This window comes from Cotesia glomerata, linkage group LG2 (assembly GCF_020080835.1).
Source record: "Cotesia glomerata isolate CgM1 linkage group LG2, MPM_Cglom_v2.3, whole genome shotgun sequence".
In the NCBI taxonomy this organism is placed as follows: domain Eukaryota; kingdom Metazoa; phylum Arthropoda; class Insecta; order Hymenoptera; family Braconidae; genus Cotesia; species Cotesia glomerata.
Window position 1 is genome coordinate 24,571,711 of NC_058159.1, and position 20,746 is coordinate 24,592,456.

Genomic DNA, 20,746 nt, shown 5'->3' on the forward strand with positions numbered 1-20,746 from the left:
ACATAAAAAAAAAAAAAAATTCGAGGGCTCAACACACCCATAAATACATAATAATTGTTCTTTTTTTTTTTCCTCTCTGAAAAATCTTACTCGTATTCATGCTCGTACTGATTTAATTTTATAGTTTCTATTTAATTATAGATTGATTTTACTATCTCCCTGGACAGTAGAGTTATCACGTAAAAAAAATGTTCTCATTATATCATTTTAACTCAATTACATATTTCAGATTGCTCAAATATGTGAATACAAAGATTTTTCTTGTTATTAAATTAATAAGATAGTCTCTATTCTCTAAACTTTCTTATTCGATATTTGCGCGTTCCTACTTATAAAATAAAATTACTAAAAAAAAATTATTTTATTATTTTGTTTAATAAAAAAATTTTATTATTTATTCATAGAGACCGTTTATTTATTGATTTATTTATTTATCATTTATTTTTTTTGATAATCTTGTGCTCAACACAAGAATAATATAAAGTGGGTTCATAGAGAGAGAGAGAGAGAGAGAGAGAAAGAGAGAGAGAGAGAAAGTTATAAGAAAAGAAATAAAAAGCTGAAAAATAATTAAGCAATAACAAAAAAAGTTACTGACAAAAAAAAAGACCTCATCTCGTCTTATCGATCCAAAATCACAGACAGTTATTCTACAAACCCTTTTGTTTTGCGTACTCGGTCGGGTGCGCAACTTAGGGCTGGCACAGCATTTATATTTCTACGTATTAATAAATCATCAATTAATAAATTTTCATTATTTTAATGATTTAAATTCTCCCCTTCGTAATCAAGAAAATTCGTTGTATAACGATGGAGAAAATTCGATGGGATGACGATTTACTGTTACACCTTTATATCTTTTGTTCTTGTATTGTTAATCAATTAACATATTTAATTAATTAATAAAAATGTCTCAAGTTTGTTATTTCTATTATATATAATTAGTGATTAATTATTATTATTATTTTAATTCATCATTAACTATTATTTGTTGTGATTTTATTGTTGATTAAAGTTAATCAAAGTTATATCATCTAGCATTCAATTATTATAATTTATAATAATAATAATAATAATAAACTTATGGGAATTTAATATCGGAAAGACTATTCTCAAGTGGCTTCTTCAATAACGGCAAGATTATAATAACTATTTACGAAATAAAAGTTTCAAGTGTCATTATTATTACCTTTGTTTATATTCCCCCCTGATTACTCTCTCTCACCAACCTCTTTTTTATTGACATCACAAATGTCCAAGCATCACAAATCTCACAACCATCATCCACACCTCGCGGACTCACAGCTAAAGATGACCAAGTTATTACCTTGATCAGTTATTAATTTTTACCATTTTTTCATAAAAAAGGTATTAATACATATTTTAAATCACGAGGAGCGTTATTTAGGGCGATCAACCGCCCATACGCAGACTGTTGACCATATCTAAGTGATTTTGATTTTGCGAAATTATTTGCTGGGTTTGCCGATGACCTAGACTCGGCAGAGGCGCTAATGCTGGGTACATCAAAGTTGTGTTGAGACTTTCGTTGTGCTCTTCAAGAGAATTTGTCGCGTAATGCAGTACCAAATCTTTTAGCGTATTGTGAATGTTGTATGGCTCTGCAAAACCATACCCTCTTTCTGTTGCATATATAATACAATGATTTACCGTACCATTACACCTAAAACAATTAAATAATATATTAGTTATCAAAGCCATTCAATTTTTAGTTATTTAATAACAGCCACTGATGAAATAATATCACGTAATTAAAGTCAAAAATGCGTATCTCAAAACATACACCCTTTTGGCTTTGTAAAGCCAAAAGAGCGTATAAAAAAAATTTTTTTTTGACATACGCCTTTTTGACTGAAAAAGAAAATTTTTAAAGCCAAAATGGCATATATGAAAAAATAGTCAACGTAGTGTCTAAGAACCTCCTACCGTCGAGATCTAATGAAAAAATGAGTTTTGAAAATTGAACTGAAAATACTGTCACAGCTGAATTTTTTTAAATTGTCAACTTATGTTAGAAGTTAAAAATTTTATTTTAATTTTTTTCAGTGAATTTTCACAAAATACAAAAAATTAAAAATTTTAAGAAATTGGGATGTGTTAGTTTTTTCAGATCAATTTTCAAAAATCAATTTTTCGTTAGATCTCGACATCGTCAAATCTTTATTCGAATAAATAGCTGACGATAAACGAGTTACAAACATAAAATTTAACTTTAAATATTTCAAAAATTATATCGGTTATGTATTATTATTAAATTGTTTTTATATTTTGCAATAATCCAAGTTTCTTGTGTATAGTTTTTTGTCCGTTAAAGTTGGGAGATTAATATTGAAAAAAATAATTAAAGTCTCGACAAAAGTTTATCCGCCATAAGATCCCGTGTATAAGGAGATAAAATATGTGATTTTTAAAATTTAATATCTAAATAACTAAACGGTGAATCTTTTTAAAATTTTGGGACTAGATAAATGACGTATTTATTTATACGTATACTTAATTTTAAATCTCAATGTTGGAAATTATTTTTTACATTAGATTCGCTCGAACCTCCTTAAGGTTCTTAGAAACTACTTTGACTATTTTTTCATGTAAAAATTTTTTTTCTCAAAGTCAAAAGGGCGTATGTCGAAAAAAAAATTTTTTTGCGTTTTTCAACAAGATTTTTACTTTTTTACATTCCCTAGTTCATTGAAGAAAAAAAATTTTTTTATACTCCTTTCTGGTTCTCCAAAGCCAAAAGGTAGTTATATTTTGAGATACGCCCTTTTGACTTTAGTAACGCGATATTTAAAGAAAAATTTATTTTATTATTTCAATAATAGCCATATTGAGTAATAAAATACTTACATAATTGAAAGAGCGTACTGTCCAGTTCTTGATTTACGCACAAGAAAAGTTCCATTAGGTCGTCCAGACAATAATATATCAGCATCTGTTCTGGAACCTTCAAGATAAAGCCACGTCGCTTCATTATAGTGCACTAAATCAACCTCTTGCAAGTCACCTAGCACCGAATCTCCACCAAATTGATTTGATAGCGCATGATTTGATGTCAATTGATCAATCCTCGACTGTTTCATTCCGTGATTCCTCAGCCACCTAAAAAAAAATTGAATTAGCACTCAGCAATCATTAAAAATAAATATTTAAAAATAAAAATACATACAGAGAGTATTTATCTTGACTTCTTGTAAGCTCTATAAGATCTGGTTTGAGTTTATGCATTTCACGCTCAAGAGAACGATTGTAAGTTACTTGAGTTCTTAAACTCTCTTCAAGCTGGTCACGACTATCTTCCAATGATTTCAATCTGCTTCTCAGTAATTCAGCATTATCAGTCAATCTACGGTAACAAAAAAATGATTTATTATCAATAGGATTATGATAGCAAAAAAAAAACCTGTTAATCCTTTGACAGAGTTTTAATTTTATTTATCACATCAAATATAATAAACTTACGTAGATATCTCGTGTGGCTGCGCTTCTTCTTGATATTTGTCTTGAAGTTTACTCTGTTCTTCAAATAATTTAATAGCTTCACAGAATGCTTCCAGTGCCTGACGTTTCATTTGAACCTCATACGCTGTCTTGTGATACTCGGATGCGTATTCTTGATATTTTTTAGTTTGCACTTCGACTTTTTTATTCAGATCAATTAACTTTTTAATAACATCTGGCATATCTTTAGTAGTACTTGTTATTTCATCGTCCTAAATAATTATTTGCACAAGAATTAATAATTATCTATGAGTTTTTTAATTGATTTATTTATTTAATTTAAAAATAAAATTACCTGTTGGAATCTTGAGACTGGGTAGAGTAATTTGATATCTAAAGTTGAATTATACTGTGCAAGTGAGCAGTTGCGATAATAATCAACCAATTCGATTACCGAATGAAAGTTGTACGGCTCGGAAAAACCATATTTGCCGTTACGGTGACAAATTTTAATCAATTTGTTTGTACTGCCTTTTCGTAATGTCAATGTATACTCTCCGCCTTTGGAAGACGCATTACGTACTAAAAATGTACCATCTGGTGCATCAATCATCATTTCATTAACATCATCTCTCGTTATGTCGCCCCAATACCATTCAGCATCTTGGAGAGTTCGTGGCCTATAAAAATACAAATGAATAAATAATTTATGAGATTGGATATCACAATGAAAGAAGCAGCTTTAAACTTTAAATTTAATAAAATTACAAATTGATAAAAAGCAACTTAAAAAGTAATTTTTTTTTTTTTTTTTTTTTTTTTTTTTTAAGAAGATACACGGAAAGAACAGATTATACTCAGTGATATCTGTAGTAAAAAAAAATTTCAGATAGTAGCTAAAAAAATCCAGATTATACTGTGTGATATCTGGATTATACTAGCTACTATCTGAATTTTTTTTTCACTCAGTATAATCTGGAATGATATCCAGTGTCATCTTTTTCTTTCCGTGTATACTTCAGTTTGTCATACTTAAAATCGTAAATATGAAATCTAATAAGAAATAATATAAAATGAAAAATATATTCTACAATATTAACCTGTGAGTTTGATGTTCTTTATTATCAATACAAATTTGACGATCACTTATAACATTATCATCATCCATAGTATTAAATTGTTCATGTACTGGAAACTGTGGCCTCGAAACTTTACGTGGTGGTAAACGTGGAGGATTTGCAAACTCTGGTAACCTCTCACCCCAATTACCGTGCAATAATAACAATTCCATTATACGTATATGTGCCTCAGTATTGTGTACTACTTGTCTGTAAAGTAGTAATAATAACAATAACAATACAATTGGTTAATAAAGTAAACATTGTATACATTAATAGAATAATGATAATATATTATTTATATATTGGTATCGTATTCAAATAAAAAATCACCTGATCAATACAAAGTTTTAAAATTACCAATTACAAACGTTACTTACATAATGCGTTCCCAAGGAGGCCTCAGGAATATATGACACAATACTTGTACAAGAATTGTCGGCGGTTCCGTGAACCCTCGCGTGTGTTGCAATTTACAAATTCGACAAAAATGAGCCATTAAATAGTACAATGTACTTCTATGATGCTCCGGTAATTCTGTTACTAATTGATTTAGCCTCACTGCACATTGTTCATCATTTTTCAGACCTGTTATAAATTTTAATATTTATTAAAGTTATTATTTTTTCTTACTTTCTTACTATTGAATAAAAATTAATTATTTTTTTACACACCTGAGACTTCTAAAAATCTATCGTACCATTGAACTGGTATCACAGGGTCGGGTAGTTCCCGTAAAAATTTTTTCAACACACTGGCGATACATTGAAGGCTATAGGAACTCAAATCAGTATTGCAGACATCTAAAAAAAATATATATATAATTAGTAAAATATTATTTTTATCATAATTTTATTTATAGTACAATCTCATTAAAAATTACAAACTCTGAATATAAATTTATTTTAATTTAAAATTTTTACTATCTATTAAGCGAATATTAATAGTTACTTATACTAAGATAATTAATTCAATAATAATAAATAATAAGTTTAATGAAGTAAAATAAGAAAAAATTTACATCAATAAAAATCTTTAATTTTCTATAAATTAAAAAAAAATTGACCGTAAAAGAACTACATACTAGTCGAACAATTCCAGAAATAGAACTTCTTATAAAAGTGACTCCTTATAAAATTTATAACACCTTAAACGAGCAAAAGACTTAAACGTTTAAAAGGAATGTTGTAAAGTCTAGTTGCTGCTAATTGCAATAGTTAAACTAAAGTATTTTAATTTAAAACACCTAAACATTTTACTTCCTTTCAAATACTCAAATATACAAAAGGTGTTTTATAGTAAAGCACTTGGGCTTCTATTATCCGACTAAGTGCCGCAATTTTAATGAAAGAATAAAATAAAAAAAGGTCAGTGTAATTTTATTCTTGAATCAATACATTTTTTTAAATAATCTTACCAACTTCCAGTTTTCAATCTTTTTGAGAAATTTTGTAATTCAATATTCGAGGTCATACATCAAAATCATTTTATCTATCTTGTAGCTTCATTTAATAATATAACTGCTCTGTTTAATATTAAGGATAATTAAATTATAAATGCCCTAACCCACAACACTAAATTGCACACAAAATTTACTTCGGAGGAAGTTGAAATATTGATTATTCTCTAAGACCGACAAGTCACTTATGAGATAAGTTTATTTTTTCCTTTGTAACCTATGCACTGTATTATTGATAATTTTGTATTCGAATTTTATAATTTATAAATTATCTTTTGTTTATTATTCTGGTTCTATGTACAGGCACTTTGCACCTCTATAGAATATACCGGAATTAAAAAATAAAATAAAATAAAAAATACTATCTACCAACTAAATTATTATTAATATTATTATAAAATCTACAATATAAAAAATCTTGACTTATTCATTCCAATGATAAAGAATCTTTAATTTTCAATTTAAAAATAAATAAAATATGCAAATGAAAATAAAATATAATTTTAATTAAATATTCAGAGTATGGTAATTTACTAAATAATTGTTGACATACCTTGATTGAGCTTTTGACGTAATTCTAAGGTTTGTTCATTAGGCGGACTGTTGTAATAAACTTTATATAAATCTAATGATAAATCATTAAAAGCTCTTTCTTCGAGAACACGAGTGCATCTTTCGACGAGTATCGGCGCCGATCGTACCTTCGTGTCAAATTGAGAGCATAATGCAAGGCCAAAAACTGAAAAAATAAATAAAACACATGAGTCATTTTAAAATTAATCATCAATGTATGTTTATTCATAAACCATTGTATTTAAAAAAAAAAAGTTTAGTATATATAAGTATTTTTTTTATTAAAATAATAATAAAATAAAGTATAATATTACAAGTATTAAAGAGCTTCTGTAGTTAAAATCTATAAAATAGGTCATAAAGATAAAATAACAGTTTCTTTTATAAAAAGATAAAATGATATTGTTAAATTAATGCCTCAGTAAAATATATAGTATTTTAAATCTAAACTATTTATTGAGTAACGATAACTATTTTAATATCTATTGTTTTTTAAAAATACTTTACTCGAATGCTTGGTAGTTTATTATCCGTTTATTTTAAATTTAATAAATTTTAATATAAAATTTATAAAAAACAAAATAAAAATTTAAAAGTTTTTTAAGTCGATAAAACTTTAAACCCACGAATGCCGTAATAAAATTTTATTTTTAAAAACTTTAAATTCAATAAAAAGCTTAAGATTTAATTTTCTATGTATTTAAACTCAAGATTTATTTTGTTTGAATTTATTAAACCAACTTTGAACTTTTTAAAATGTTAATTTAATTCAAATCCTATCAACGATTATGATTATGATTATGATTAAAAATAATATAAAACTTGATACTCAATGTCCCGATCCGTATAATATAATTATATCCGATGATACAAATACGATTACACACTTAATTTTGGTGTTAATTTTAATTAAAAAAAATTTTATAATTGTTTTTTTCTTTTTCTGAGCTTAGCGTAAAATAATTATACAAAATTATTATGACAACTTATAAAACTTTTTGGGGAGTATATTTTTTGTGAGTACGTCAGTCAAAATAATTGAGACACTCGAACGTAGCAGATGATCGTGTGACCCCGATCTGCAACTTACTACACATCATCATCATCGTCAACTTCATAATCGTGTAGTGGTCGTAACTATAAACATGCAGATGTTTTATAAAGCACATTTAGTTTAAGTTGTTGGTTTTATACGTTTATGGTTCTATAAACGATCTTATATATATATATATATATGTATGTACGAATTCAACAACGATATGAAGCAGTCCATGGCGCCGCGTGGGACATAACGACTTCAATTGTTAGAAGCATGAATTACACGACTCATAAAAGCAACACATGGGTATATGTGCATATATGTATAAATATATTATATATGTATAATATAAACCAGAGAATGAAGGAAAAAAAATAATAAAATAATAAAAAGTTAATTTCTACAGCTGCTACTGCAGCACCCACGGTTTTAGCGACGATTGTGTCTGCTTTTGGTTTTAATGTTTAATTTTTAAAGTTTTTTTTTAATTGAATCAACAATAAAAATAATGCAATTAAAAAAAAATACTATAAATTAAAAATAATAATAAGGATGATAACAATAATTCAATTATTAAACAATACCAGACGTCATTGATAAAAACGGGCGGTGCAATTTGAGTTTGAATTTAAAATAACTTGATGCTACTGATTAGTATTAGTGTAAGTAGTGGTTGTTGAATAACGTCTCGGTTGTCTTTGTTCGTGACTATCGTTAACGATGTCAGCGATAAATTTACTTACAAATGAGAAGCACACCTCTTTCTCTCTCAGTGACTCATCATCTCATTTAGAGTGTCTTTATAAATGAAATTAAATGTCATATTATTAATGCTACGTTTATTGACGTTTTTCTTATCAATGACAGCCTACTCGACCAAAAATAATTAATTAAATACTAGTTACTAAAACATACATACATCCATACAGATTTATATTTATGTAATAAGATTAGATCTCTATTTATAATTTATAATCAAAAACTATTTGATACTCTTAGATACAATTATTTTAAATTTTAATGAAGTCCAATTTTATAGAATTGAATCGAATGTTAACAGATATCTTTATTGTTCATTAAATTGTTTAGAAATACAAATATATATGAGAAAAAAATGGATATAATGTGAAAACTATTAGCAAATTATTATAAATTAAAATTATGTTATGTTAGGAAGTATTTTATCATAAGTAAAACTTGATAATTAATGATTTATACTTATTATTTTTTGTTCAATACAACCGGATTCATAGAAGCTTTGATAATGTACAAAGAGCATCTATTAATGGCTAATAATTTGTGTAATTTATATTCTGATATAATATAATGTAATAAAATTAATAATTACGTATTTATTCATGTAAATTAATTTTTTTAAGAATTCAAGTAATATTTAATATTATTTTCCGTAAAGATAAAGATATTAAATAGTGTTTTATGTAATCAGAGTTGATTTCATGTTAAATGTTATTAAAATTTGTGATCTGTTAATCAAAACTAATCTACACAACAAAAAATTTTTAAAATAGTACTTTATGTTAAGCCATTAATCTTTTACCAGTTAATGTACCATAATTTAAAAGTTTTAGACAACTTATATTGTACATTCATAAAGTTTTAATTGTTTCTATTGATTCGCGTTTTTTAAAATATTTTTTTTTTTCCATAATAAAGTATTTTATTTATTACACTTCTTAACAAGCTTACATTTTCTTATTTTTGAAATAATTTATGTTTTAACACCCTTATAAAATTTAATCTCTTTATCAAAATTTAGAGATAAAAATTCCAATCATTGATTCACGACAAATTATGATATCATTTTAAATAGACCGATGGTAATTTTTAATGTTTTAATTTTCATTTCTTCACAGTAAATTATTAAAAATATAAAATAAAAAAAAATTGTATCTATAACAATTAAGATTAAGACAAAATAAAATAAATGATAGCTAATTTCAATTCCTATTAATAATAGTGATTTCAAAATAATTAATTAAAGACGCAATATTTTGAAATAAAAATTATTTATAGACATTGATGTTTGTTAATCGATAGATTATTAATGACTATAATTTTGTATAATAATACAAAATGATATATAATTATATTTAAACATTTTTTTTCATTCTATCGAATATTGGTTTATCCACACTTAAAAGACATACACACATACATAAATAATCACTCACGTAAAACTCTCCTGTAGTTACCGATAAGTTGAATAAATGGTGTGTCTCAACTTGACAATTGTCTGTAAATTAAATTACGAGAAATACAACGAAGGAAGACGATAAATGGTGATGATGAAGTGAGTAAAGTAATGGCACGGGTCCGTAGTCTCTTTGGTCTGGCGCCATCACACAACACTATACTATTATATATTATTATATTATACCAACACACACACACATACAAAGATGAAAATTAAACCAACATAAAGCTCATGAATGCGCATAGCAGTTTCTCGTGTAGTCATATACACCACGTGTAATGTTTTTACAAAATTTATTATGCCACAGCACTTATGAATCAAGAAGTAATAACTCGGCAATAATACCGGGGACATTAACGACTATTTTCACTATTAACTCCGAGAATAGAAGCCGTTGATGTTAAAAGGTGGCTAAAGTTAATGTAATAAAAGGTTAATATAATCCCGATTATAAAATAAGCAAACAACATTTTTTTTTTTTCTAAATTAAACATTTTTTACATTAAATTTAACTAGAGTAAATTTTTCATTATACTTGATACGTATGTCATGATGTGTTTGCTTAAAACTTCCGGTTGTAAATATACATTTATGAAGATCACGAAAATTGTCTTAAGTTGTTATAAGGTGTATCTTTTTAGGTAATAAATAGCATGATGATGATAATAACCAGTAAACACACTGATGTTTTGTGGTTTACTACAAACAACCGAAAATTACAACTTGCTGGTATCAGTGTAAATTTATATGGTGGTAAAACAAGTAAGGATCACGATACACCCAATATCTGCTCGTGGTTAGCTTTTTTACCGGAAAATAATAATTGTATTATTTCTTTTGAATAATTGATAAAGTTTAAATACATTTTTACCACAAACTAATTTCCAGATAAAATTCAATTTAAGAAAAAAAAAATATCAACGATAATGGTTTATGTTTTAATATAATAATGAGAGATAATAAGAATAAATATATCTAGATATTATACATAATAACCATTGACTGGTATTTGGGGGACGATGAAGAAAAATCCTTGTCATTCAACGTATCACGAGATCAAGGTGAGTATCTCATCAATACAAGAGGGAACAAAGTGATATAAATAATCTAGCTCACTGGTGTGATTCGTTGTGGGAGAATTTAAATAAAATAATAAAAAAAAAAAACTATCAGTTGTAAAAATAAAATAAAGTTGGAGTAAAAAAAAATTTTAGCGCACCTGAAACCAATCGGTTAGCACGACTCTCTTGGTCAGATGGTATGCAAGCCGTGGGCAAACCCGTTGCTGAGCACGTTCTGTGGGCGACCAAACCACAATCTGTAAGAAAAAAATAATATAATAATCAAGTGAGTTCTGTGATTCTGATTCGGCCATGTTATATATATAAAAGGAAAAAGAAAAAAAGAAATATATTTATAAATAAAATTTGACATCCTGCAGAATATTTTTGGATGAACATAATGCTTTTTGCGATTATACCGGTATACTGATACACCAATAAAATAAATATAATAGTGATGGTAATAATACCTTGACAGAGGAATCCTTGATGCAAAAGACCCCGAAGATATTTGTGGCACTTGTCGCACCTCTCTAACACACTAAAACTATGTGGTATTAGATTATGCTTCTGATTATTAACTGCATCGTTGGTGGTTGCTGCAGCAAGGGCAACTGATGATGATGATGATGATGATGATAAAGAGGTTGATGATAGTGATAGTGATGGATGATCACTACCAGTATTACTATTATTAGTTGATGTTATATCATTATTGATTGTCAGCTGCTGGGATTTGTTGGTACTGTTATCGGCTGCGGATGCTGGTAATGCTGGCAATGAAGATGGCCGACACAACTCTTCAATGCACACCAATATATTTTTTTGATGGAATTCATCTTTTATTCCCATATTCTGAAATTAAAATGAGAAACGAAAATTTAGATATGAATATTAAATATTAAATATTTAAAAATGAATGTGTATTTTTTCAATACCCTTATTAGGTAAAATATTCGTTTGAAAAAAAAAAATTAATCAATTTTTTTAATTTTCATTCTGATCTCATTAAATGCTATAAATATTAAAACTTTATGAAATTTTTCCAAAAAAATAAAATTTAATTTAGTGACACATGTTTGTACTATTTGTTTAATAAAGTAAAATAAGAAAATTGATTAATTTTTAACCAAAAAGATGCTTTTTGTATTACGTCTGCAAACATTTAATTTATACGACAACCCTAATAAATATAAATAAAAATAAAAATCTATATCCATGATAAAAGTTTAATCAACCGTAGACTTGTAGAATATGACACGAGGTACGTGGTCAACGAAACGTGACATTTGTTTCAGAGTGTACTCGTGAGCCAAAATCAAGTCACAGGCGAGTGATAGAGAACCGAATAGAAGTAAAGGCAAAGATAATGTCGACGAGGCTAAAAACTAAGAGGAGAAGAAAAATAAAAGAGAGAGCTCGAGCTTGATAGGGGCCAGGAGGGAGGTGTAGGAGGTTTAGGAGGTGAAGAAGGGAAAGGTAATGGCGAAGAAGTTTTAAAGATAAGCGCAATGTATCGAGAGTCGCGGGATAGGAGATGAGTACGAGAGAAGACTCTTGGATACTCAGACAAGACAAAGATGGTTATTCTTCTTGTTCGTTTTTATTTTTCTTTGTGTAGTAGTTGTTGGGTGTATAGTAGTGGGAGTTACTTCTCCAAGATCACGGTGGGGTTACACGAGTTAAGAGGAGAGATAGAGGCCGTTTTCACGGACAGAAAGGACACGAGTTGAGCATAATTTACGAGTCGATTAGTATGTTAATACGGATTAACAGTGATGATGATGATGATGATGATGATGATGAAAAAAATTTTAAATAAAAATCGTGGCGCCTTGCATTTTTGTCGCCTCACTTTCTTTTCTTTATACACGGAGAAAAAAGTGTTGCTATTATCACGATACAGTATAGTGATGATCACGATCTGAACAAAAACAGTTTCACTGTAAAAAAATCACGCCAAGTCCACGTTCATAAGACTATCAAGATAAAAAAATTTCTTTTTTCTTTACAAAAAGATATAAAATAAAAAAATTAAAAAATCCAAGTAACCGATATGATTGTATTTGATTTTCGGAAATTAAAAAAAATTTTATTGTAAATTTGAAAATTAAAAAAAAAATTTTGGAACGTATTTAGTGTGCGTGGTTGCAAAATATTTTACTTTTAATGAAATTCGTAAAATCTATTTACTAGGACTTTAAAAAAATTGAAATACACAATGACGCACACCAAGTACGTTCTAAAATTTTTTTTTTAATTTTCAAATTTACAATAAAATTTTTTTTAATTTCCGAAAATCAAATACAATCATATCGGTTACTTGGATTTTTTTATTTTTTTATTTTATATCTTTTTGTAAAGAAAAAAGAAATTTTTTTATCTTGATAGTCTTATGAACGTGGACTTGGCGCGATTTTTTTACAGTGAAACTGTTTTTGTTCAGATTTTAGTATTTTTTGTAATTATAATAAAAATTTACAATTGGTACCAACTTAAATCTCGCGTTGGCTGCATTTTTTATAGCAAACTATCCCCTTGAAGCTACAGTTTATGTAAAAACAATTCCAGCGCACCCTGGCGGATGTAGATGCAAGCTGTGAAATGTATTTTTTTAACTGTAGTTTCCCATCTATTGGAAGATTACCATGAATTCTCGAATTATTTAGTCTGTGGCATGTCACTTTTTACATAGAAAAAAGTCAGGATCGAAATTTTGAGCTTGCTATAGTTTGTGCTGATAAAATTTAATAATTTCAAGTAGATTAATTGTTATAATTGAATATAATTAATTAATATCAGTAAAATAAAGCATGAATTACTGTTATAATATAAAATTTAGGAACAAGAAGTACCGTAGAATTAAATAAAATTTTGCAACCTCAAAATACCGTTCTGCTTACAGTAAACACAGTCGGTAGTCTCGCGCTCCGTTTACAACGAATTTGAACGGAACTTGGCACCAGATTTTACCGAATCTGTGGATCCACGTATGACTATACTTTAGATGCGCATATGTCCAATCTAGTGGATCGTGATTATCACGATCCACATGGATTCGGATATCGACTATCTATATTGCTATGGTTTATAGATGATTATTAGTTGTTTTTGATTAAATGTTAATTATATGTTATTGCAGATTATTTTTTTTTTTAGTTTTTTCGTATATTATTGTTATAAACATAAATACGAATTCCTTGTATAGCTTGATTAGTTTAAAATTTTTGTGTAGTTTATATGACAGTTAAGAATTAGGTTATAGGTTTAAAAATGTTTAAATAATGACTGACAGCAGTTGGAATTTATTTTATATGACTTTTTTTTTTGATTTTTAAAAATATTAGCCTAGAAATTTGTATTATTGATATATTCATTAAAAATACGCAATTATTTTTATCATAAGAAAAATATTTTTTAATGGAATTTTTACTTCTTTATTACTCCATATACTTTATAAAAAAAATAACATATTTTTGAATAAAGTAGTATGGGATCAAATTATTTATGCTAAAAAAACCTTTTATGAAAACACAAATGTTATTTATTTAATACAATATATAATGTTCATTGTTTTTCTTTATCAACGCAGTAGAATTATATACAATAACCACGGACACAGCATTAACCCTAAACTGGTCACCCGTATAGCGTGACGCCACATAACAACTACTCAACCTATAGAGACTCGCTATAGTGCGAGCGAGAAACTAAAAAAAATGGTTACCAGTCTAGGGTTAACACAGTTAACATAGGAAGATTTATTTCTTTACTAGACCTTCAAAAAACGACACGAGTTTTTCAAGATTCCACTCGAGTAATTTATCAACAACTCAATTGTCCATATCGCTGTTAATATAAATTGGTGCAATTATCGCTATTTCATCACCAAAATTGTAAATAAATAAACTCGTAAGTTTCAGACTTGGTTATGTGTGGTGGCGCTGAACGCGTCGTGGATAGTGATAATCACGATCCGTTTCACTGTAGTAAGAAAACGTTTTGAGATATTCACTATACAGTTGAGCGTGGTATTCAGTATTCACTGTTTCGAGCATAACTGTATTCGTATGGTGAATATGACAATACTGTTTTGAGCTAATCACGATACTTCGTTCACGATCCACTGGATCGCTATAATAGCAATACTTTTTTCTCCGTATACGAGTTTTTGATAAGCTCTGAACCTACAATTAATCCTTTTAAAAGTTTCATTCAAATTATCCTTAGTTTCACAAATTTTTATTGCTAATTAATTGAATAAAATTTTCCATTAATGTACTAAAACATAAGAACTATTATTATTTAAAGTTGTGAATTTAATAGCCTATGAGACCTTCAATTGATTAAGTGTAAGCGAGTAATTTGAATAATATTAAAAAAAAAAAAAAAATAATCTTGAGAACCTTCAAGAGGCATTAAAAATCTCGATACTGATTTGATTATTATATGATGAGCATGTGTATGGATAGAATGTGAATGTAAATGTGTGTATGTATTAAAGCCAATAGAATAGAATATTTAGTTTTGTATATCTGAATCGTTAGTTGGCTCTTTGGTTGTTCATTTTATTGCTTTATCTCGAAAACTACTGTAGCAAAAGAGAAGACAACCCGCAGTGGTATAACGTAGTAGAGAACATAACGGTCCAGGTCGAGAGTAGTAAAGAGAGAACCAAACGGGGATATCCGAGTACCAGAGCGAGCGAATGATCGTAAAACTGAGCTAATAACGATCCACAGAAAACCGCTTGCCGTCTTTATCGCTCGACCTTTCGCTTCGCAAGTTTAATGCTTCGACGGTGCCTGCCACCCTTGTACATTTTTTTTCACAAAACGATTAGAAACAACCCAAGAAAAAATACACCATAAAATAGCTACAGAAAAAAATAATAAAAAAAAAAACTTGTAAGTTTTATTAGTTAGATAAGTAAAATACGAGATACAAGTTTAACTAGATTAATTTATTTTATTTATTTAAGTATAAATAATTAAGCTCACCATCAGCTTATCCCGATCCAAATGAATAAGATCGGCGCCTTTGATGTCCTTAGACTTGAAGACGTCTGCATAGCGGTATAGATTTAGGGCCGACATCCATTCAACGACATTCAGCGATGTCCATTCGTTGACGGGCTGCAATGAATATAAATATATAAATATATACATAAGTAAAATGAGACAATGCAGGAAGATTAGATTTAGATTTATATTTAAATAAAATAAATACGTATGTACATAATTAAGGAAAAAAATAGTGTGTATTGTTGTGATCAAAAGAGGCTGGTACTATCAATCAGTTTAATAGACCGCGCAAAATCAATTAGCTTATCCGATATTAACTTGGAAACCTTGACTAGTTAAACTGTCATTTGCGGTGCAAACTGGGCGTCAAACGAACGTGATTTTCAACTTCTTGTGTATATTACTTATGAAACAAAAAGCGACAGTATAAGTTAATTATTAAATTTATTCACTTGTATTTTTTTTTTTTTTTTTTTTTTTGTATAAATAATATCTCACTTTGCAAAATAAAATTAATGACTGAGAGTGAAAGTTTAGTAATAAATCGAAAATAAATATTAAACTACATAACATAACAGGACTATGGTGAGATAACAACCATGCCCACTGAGAGCAATTCTCCTTGTATTAATCCAAACCCTTATTTAAATTTGGTAGATTGCCAGTACAGGTCAACTAGGGATAATGAATTAAAGGTCGGCGAATAACTTTAAGGAAATTGCCAACTGGCACAAGTGATGAACAGTTAATGAGGATTAGCTTAAACTTGGTGCGAACAACTAGTACGGAAAAAAAATAACTTTATTTATGTTTAAGCAATAAACAGAATAAATTCAAAATTGACCACTTGGCTGTGTGTGTGTGTGTGTGTGTGTGTGTGTGTGTGTGTGTGTGTGTGTGTGTGTGTGTGTGTGTGTGTGTGTGTGTGTGTGTGTCCAGTACAGGCGTCTATATCTACATCATTTGTCTCCTCTTCTTCTTATTCTTCTGCTTTGTACTTTTTTGCTGAGCCTCAATCACTTTTTTACGATACTTTTTTTAGCAGTCCACAAACTGAACGGGTTATCAGTCAACTAGTTTAGTCTGAAATTACCTCTCTACTCTTCAACTCTGGTGAATGTTTAATACAGAGGAGAAATAGACAAAAAAATCTATAAAGACAAGTAACATCAGTAGCTCAACATCGAGTCTATAGCGAAGGTCTCCGCCTACTTTAATTCTTCTTCTTCTTCTTTTTCTTCTTCTTCTTCTTCTTCTTCTTTATTATCATCATTATAATTATTATCTTCTTTTTTTTATTTACAGTTTTAGTTTTCTTTAGTGGTTTGCAGAATCTCTGAGGGAACATTGTCCAACTGAACCAAATGATAAAGCAATCGCAAAATCATATACCGTAAGTACATCGGTAGATAATACAACTTTTATGGTTATGTGTTGGTTAACTACTGCCAAATTACTGCATTAATTTTTATTTTTATTTATATTAGTATTCGGTTTGTTTTATTTTATTTTATAAAAACTGAAAGCTCATTTCGCCTTTAATTATGAAGAAAAAATATAAAGTCAATTAGATGATACTAGGGACCCGCAAATTACAGTTGTAATTTTACATTACTTTGATCTGGCTCAATAAGCTATCATCAGAAGCATAAGCAGAAGCAGAAGCAGAAGCAGAAGTAGAAGCAGAAGCAGAAGCAGAAGCAGAAAGAGCGGTTCAGGCAGTGGCAATAAATGAAAGAGAGAAAATAAAATGAGAGATGAGATGGGATGAAATTAAATGAAAAGAAATGAAATGAAATAAAATGAACGAATGCCTCAATCGGAATCAATGCTATTAATTGATGAGCTCTTGTTCACAGGCGTGTCTTTCAACGAAAGGTACCACCTACTTTTCATTCTCAAAGTAAATTTGCTTTTTAAATGTCTACAGTGATACACACCAGATAAAATTATTGATTTATGTTTGTAAATAATGAGTAAGTTATTAAAATATTAATGGATTTTAAACAAATTGGTGGATGGATTTAGATATGCTCCGTATAGGTCACTTATAAATCATCCTTTTCTTTTGCTTATTTCATATCTGGGCTATTCTGAACCAACTCAAACTGTTGTGAAACGTCTTTTTTTTTATTCAGTTAAAGATTTTTATTTTTGGTCAAGTTGAATAACTTTTCAATTCTTTTTATCTGTTTTTAAGATTGCCAATTTTTTAACGCTGTTAATTTATGAAAAAATTTATGATTTTAATTTTTAATCTTAACTATTATATAAAGTTGAATTTAATCAATATTTAAATTTTATAAATTATACTTAATTTTTTTTTTAATTCAATAAATCACAAATCAAATTTTAAAACAAACAGTATTAATAAATTATAATTTTAAAAGTTTAATAATTATTTAATTATAAAATAAATTTTGAAATTTTTTAAATTACTATTTAAATTTTCAAACAAAATTTTTTATCACAAATAGTTTAAAAATTTACTATTATTTATTCTTAATCATTTAATAAAAATATAAAATGTTTATTTGAGATTCTCAATCATTCATACATACTCCTTAAATTAATCTTAAGGACAGTTGTTTTATTTTTCTCTAAAATGTTATCTATTAGTCCTCTAACTAATCTCTTGATTTGTACATTCGTTGTTACTAATGTACTTTTCAAGGATAATTTGTAGAGACGTCCAGTAGACACAAATGAAATTTACTGTCAGCGCGTCTTAGTTACTCATTAATCATTCTGTACTATTTGTGATGATACTATTCAAAATAAAAAATTTACTTAACTTATTTTATTGAATTATATCAAAATAAATACTTAAATAGTAATAGCAGGTACTTTTAATGATGAGAAAAAATTAATTTTCCAAGTGTAAAAAAATGATTACCAATAATTGGTGTAAAAATGACTCACAGATAAAAACTCTTTAATGCTTTTTTAATAGCTCCTAACGGCCGGTAACTAATTTTATTCTGTTTCATACTTATAGTGGATTATACTAATTGTACCATTAAATAAACGATCACTATATAATTATAATTATCTACGCCACCAATTAAAAATATTTAATTTAAAATTAAAAAATTAAATTTGCATTCGATAATTTTCAATAGACTGTTAATAAATTAAATACTAAAAATTAAAATAAATTCAAGTATCTAATGTTAACGGCTAACTAGTAATAATGATTAATTACCCGCTAATCTATTTTAGTATATAATTAAAAATTTTAAAAGCGATTTTTTGGTGTGTTAGTCGGTGTGAGCGTTAATTTACAGTCTGATATCGTAAAGACAATAAATATTGATAGATATTTAATTTATAGAGTTCTGTCATTCGAATAAGTTAAATGCTAATTGGCAAATAGTATATAGAAAAAAATTAATGCCAACAAGTTACCGGTGTTTAATTTATTAACGTTAATATACACACCGTGTAATTATATTTAAAAAATTCATAATATACCTATATCTTTATATATAAATATGCTCGATCAAGTTCTGGCTGTTAAGCTCATTTGAATTTCATAAGTATTAAATGTTTTCCTGTGTAATAATTTCGATATATCGTAAACTAGAAGCCATTTGCCGATATTCAGAACGTATTATCGATAGTATGGTATATGCATGCGCAGAACCGATTTTTTAATAAATATTTATATTGCATCATTTTTTTTATATTTTATTTTTCATCAAAAATTCTCTTTTGATCTATTTTCCTCTGCAATTTTAAACTTTGATGTTTAAAATTTTAAACTAAAAAATATAAAATCATACAAGACGATATCAATTGGACTTAAATCATCGAGTTTAACGAGAATGCCACCAGTTTTACGGCTTTCTAGGGCAGCCCATAAAGTTTTCAAGCTACAAATACATTTATAGAGTGTTTTAAACACTTGTACATGGATATATGTATGTACATCTACACGTAAGTGAACGATGACGACGACGACGACAACGACGATGGCGCCGAGTACGGGGGGCAAATGAAAAAAAGCCACCGGAGCTATAACTCGGTACATTGTGCACCTTTCGCTTGCTTGAGTTCTCTTATATTTTTCCCTTGGTGACTTGCTGCTGGATCAGATGTTGTATCCAATCTCAATTTCATTTCGTAACACAACTAAACGATCACTGGCTATTTTCTGGTCCAGCAAATTAAACAGAAGCAAGTTGAATTTTATAAAAACTTAAGTTTAGTTAGCTAAATGCTGAACTTAAGCACAAGCGCTTTACCCCAAAATACCAAAAATTAAGATTTCTTTAGAAGCTATACGATCGTTTATAGTAAAACCACGTTCGTTGCCTTTGATATCTATTATTACATTGTAATATACACATACGTGTATTAATATTATATCTGTTATGTTAAGTCTTGTAGAAAAATTTAAGTGTGTGTGGTCTTAGGCTGAGTAAATAAATACCCGAGTCTATATACTCAAATCTATCAGTTGACTGTATACTGTATACTGTACGATTGCCGCGATAAAAATACATTAAGCGTGTATAAATGTCAAATGGTTTATATTTTATTAAAAGTATAAAATAAATTTTTTCTTTTTACGTTCCAGAGATTTATATGTATATTATGTACACTGTAAAAATTACTCTGGGCTGGTGTGAATATAGTATTTTATTTTCTAGTCACGAGACATTTTTTTCGTTACGAATTTTCATGTATCCAAAAATTATGATGTAAATCGTAAATATCAGACTTTTTATCGACGAATTATTGAAACAAAATTTAAAAATTCACACAATCTATTTCTTGAGAAGAAAAAACTTAC

At 28.0% G+C, this 20,746-nt stretch overlaps 1 protein-coding gene across 2 annotated transcripts in view; it reads right to left on the minus strand.

The window, feature by feature from the left end:
- Positions 1 to 450: 450 nt before the first annotated feature.
- LOC123259870 (phosphatidylinositol 3-kinase regulatory subunit alpha) overlaps positions 451 to 20,746 on the minus strand; it is a 48,626-nt gene continuing 28,330 nt past the window's right edge. For both annotated transcript variants that reach the window (XM_044720644.1, XM_044720643.1), the window contains 12 exons: positions 15,925 to 16,059; positions 11,395 to 11,779; positions 11,083 to 11,181; positions 6,590 to 6,775; positions 5,252 to 5,380; positions 4,958 to 5,165; positions 4,560 to 4,787; positions 3,815 to 4,139; positions 3,481 to 3,731; positions 3,188 to 3,364; positions 2,869 to 3,120; positions 451 to 1,684 (listed from right to left, as the gene is read on the minus strand). In XM_044720644.1, coding sequence (XP_044576579.1) covers positions 1,414 to 1,684; positions 2,869 to 3,120; positions 3,188 to 3,364; positions 3,481 to 3,731; positions 3,815 to 4,139; positions 4,560 to 4,787; positions 4,958 to 5,165; positions 5,252 to 5,380; positions 6,590 to 6,775; positions 11,083 to 11,181; positions 11,395 to 11,779; positions 15,925 to 16,059 — 2,646 coding nt within the window. In that variant the 3' untranslated portion in view covers positions 451 to 1,413. The remainder of the gene's footprint in view (positions 1,685 to 2,868; positions 3,121 to 3,187; positions 3,365 to 3,480; positions 3,732 to 3,814; positions 4,140 to 4,559; positions 4,788 to 4,957; positions 5,166 to 5,251; positions 5,381 to 6,589; positions 6,776 to 11,082; positions 11,182 to 11,394; positions 11,780 to 15,924; positions 16,060 to 20,746) is intronic.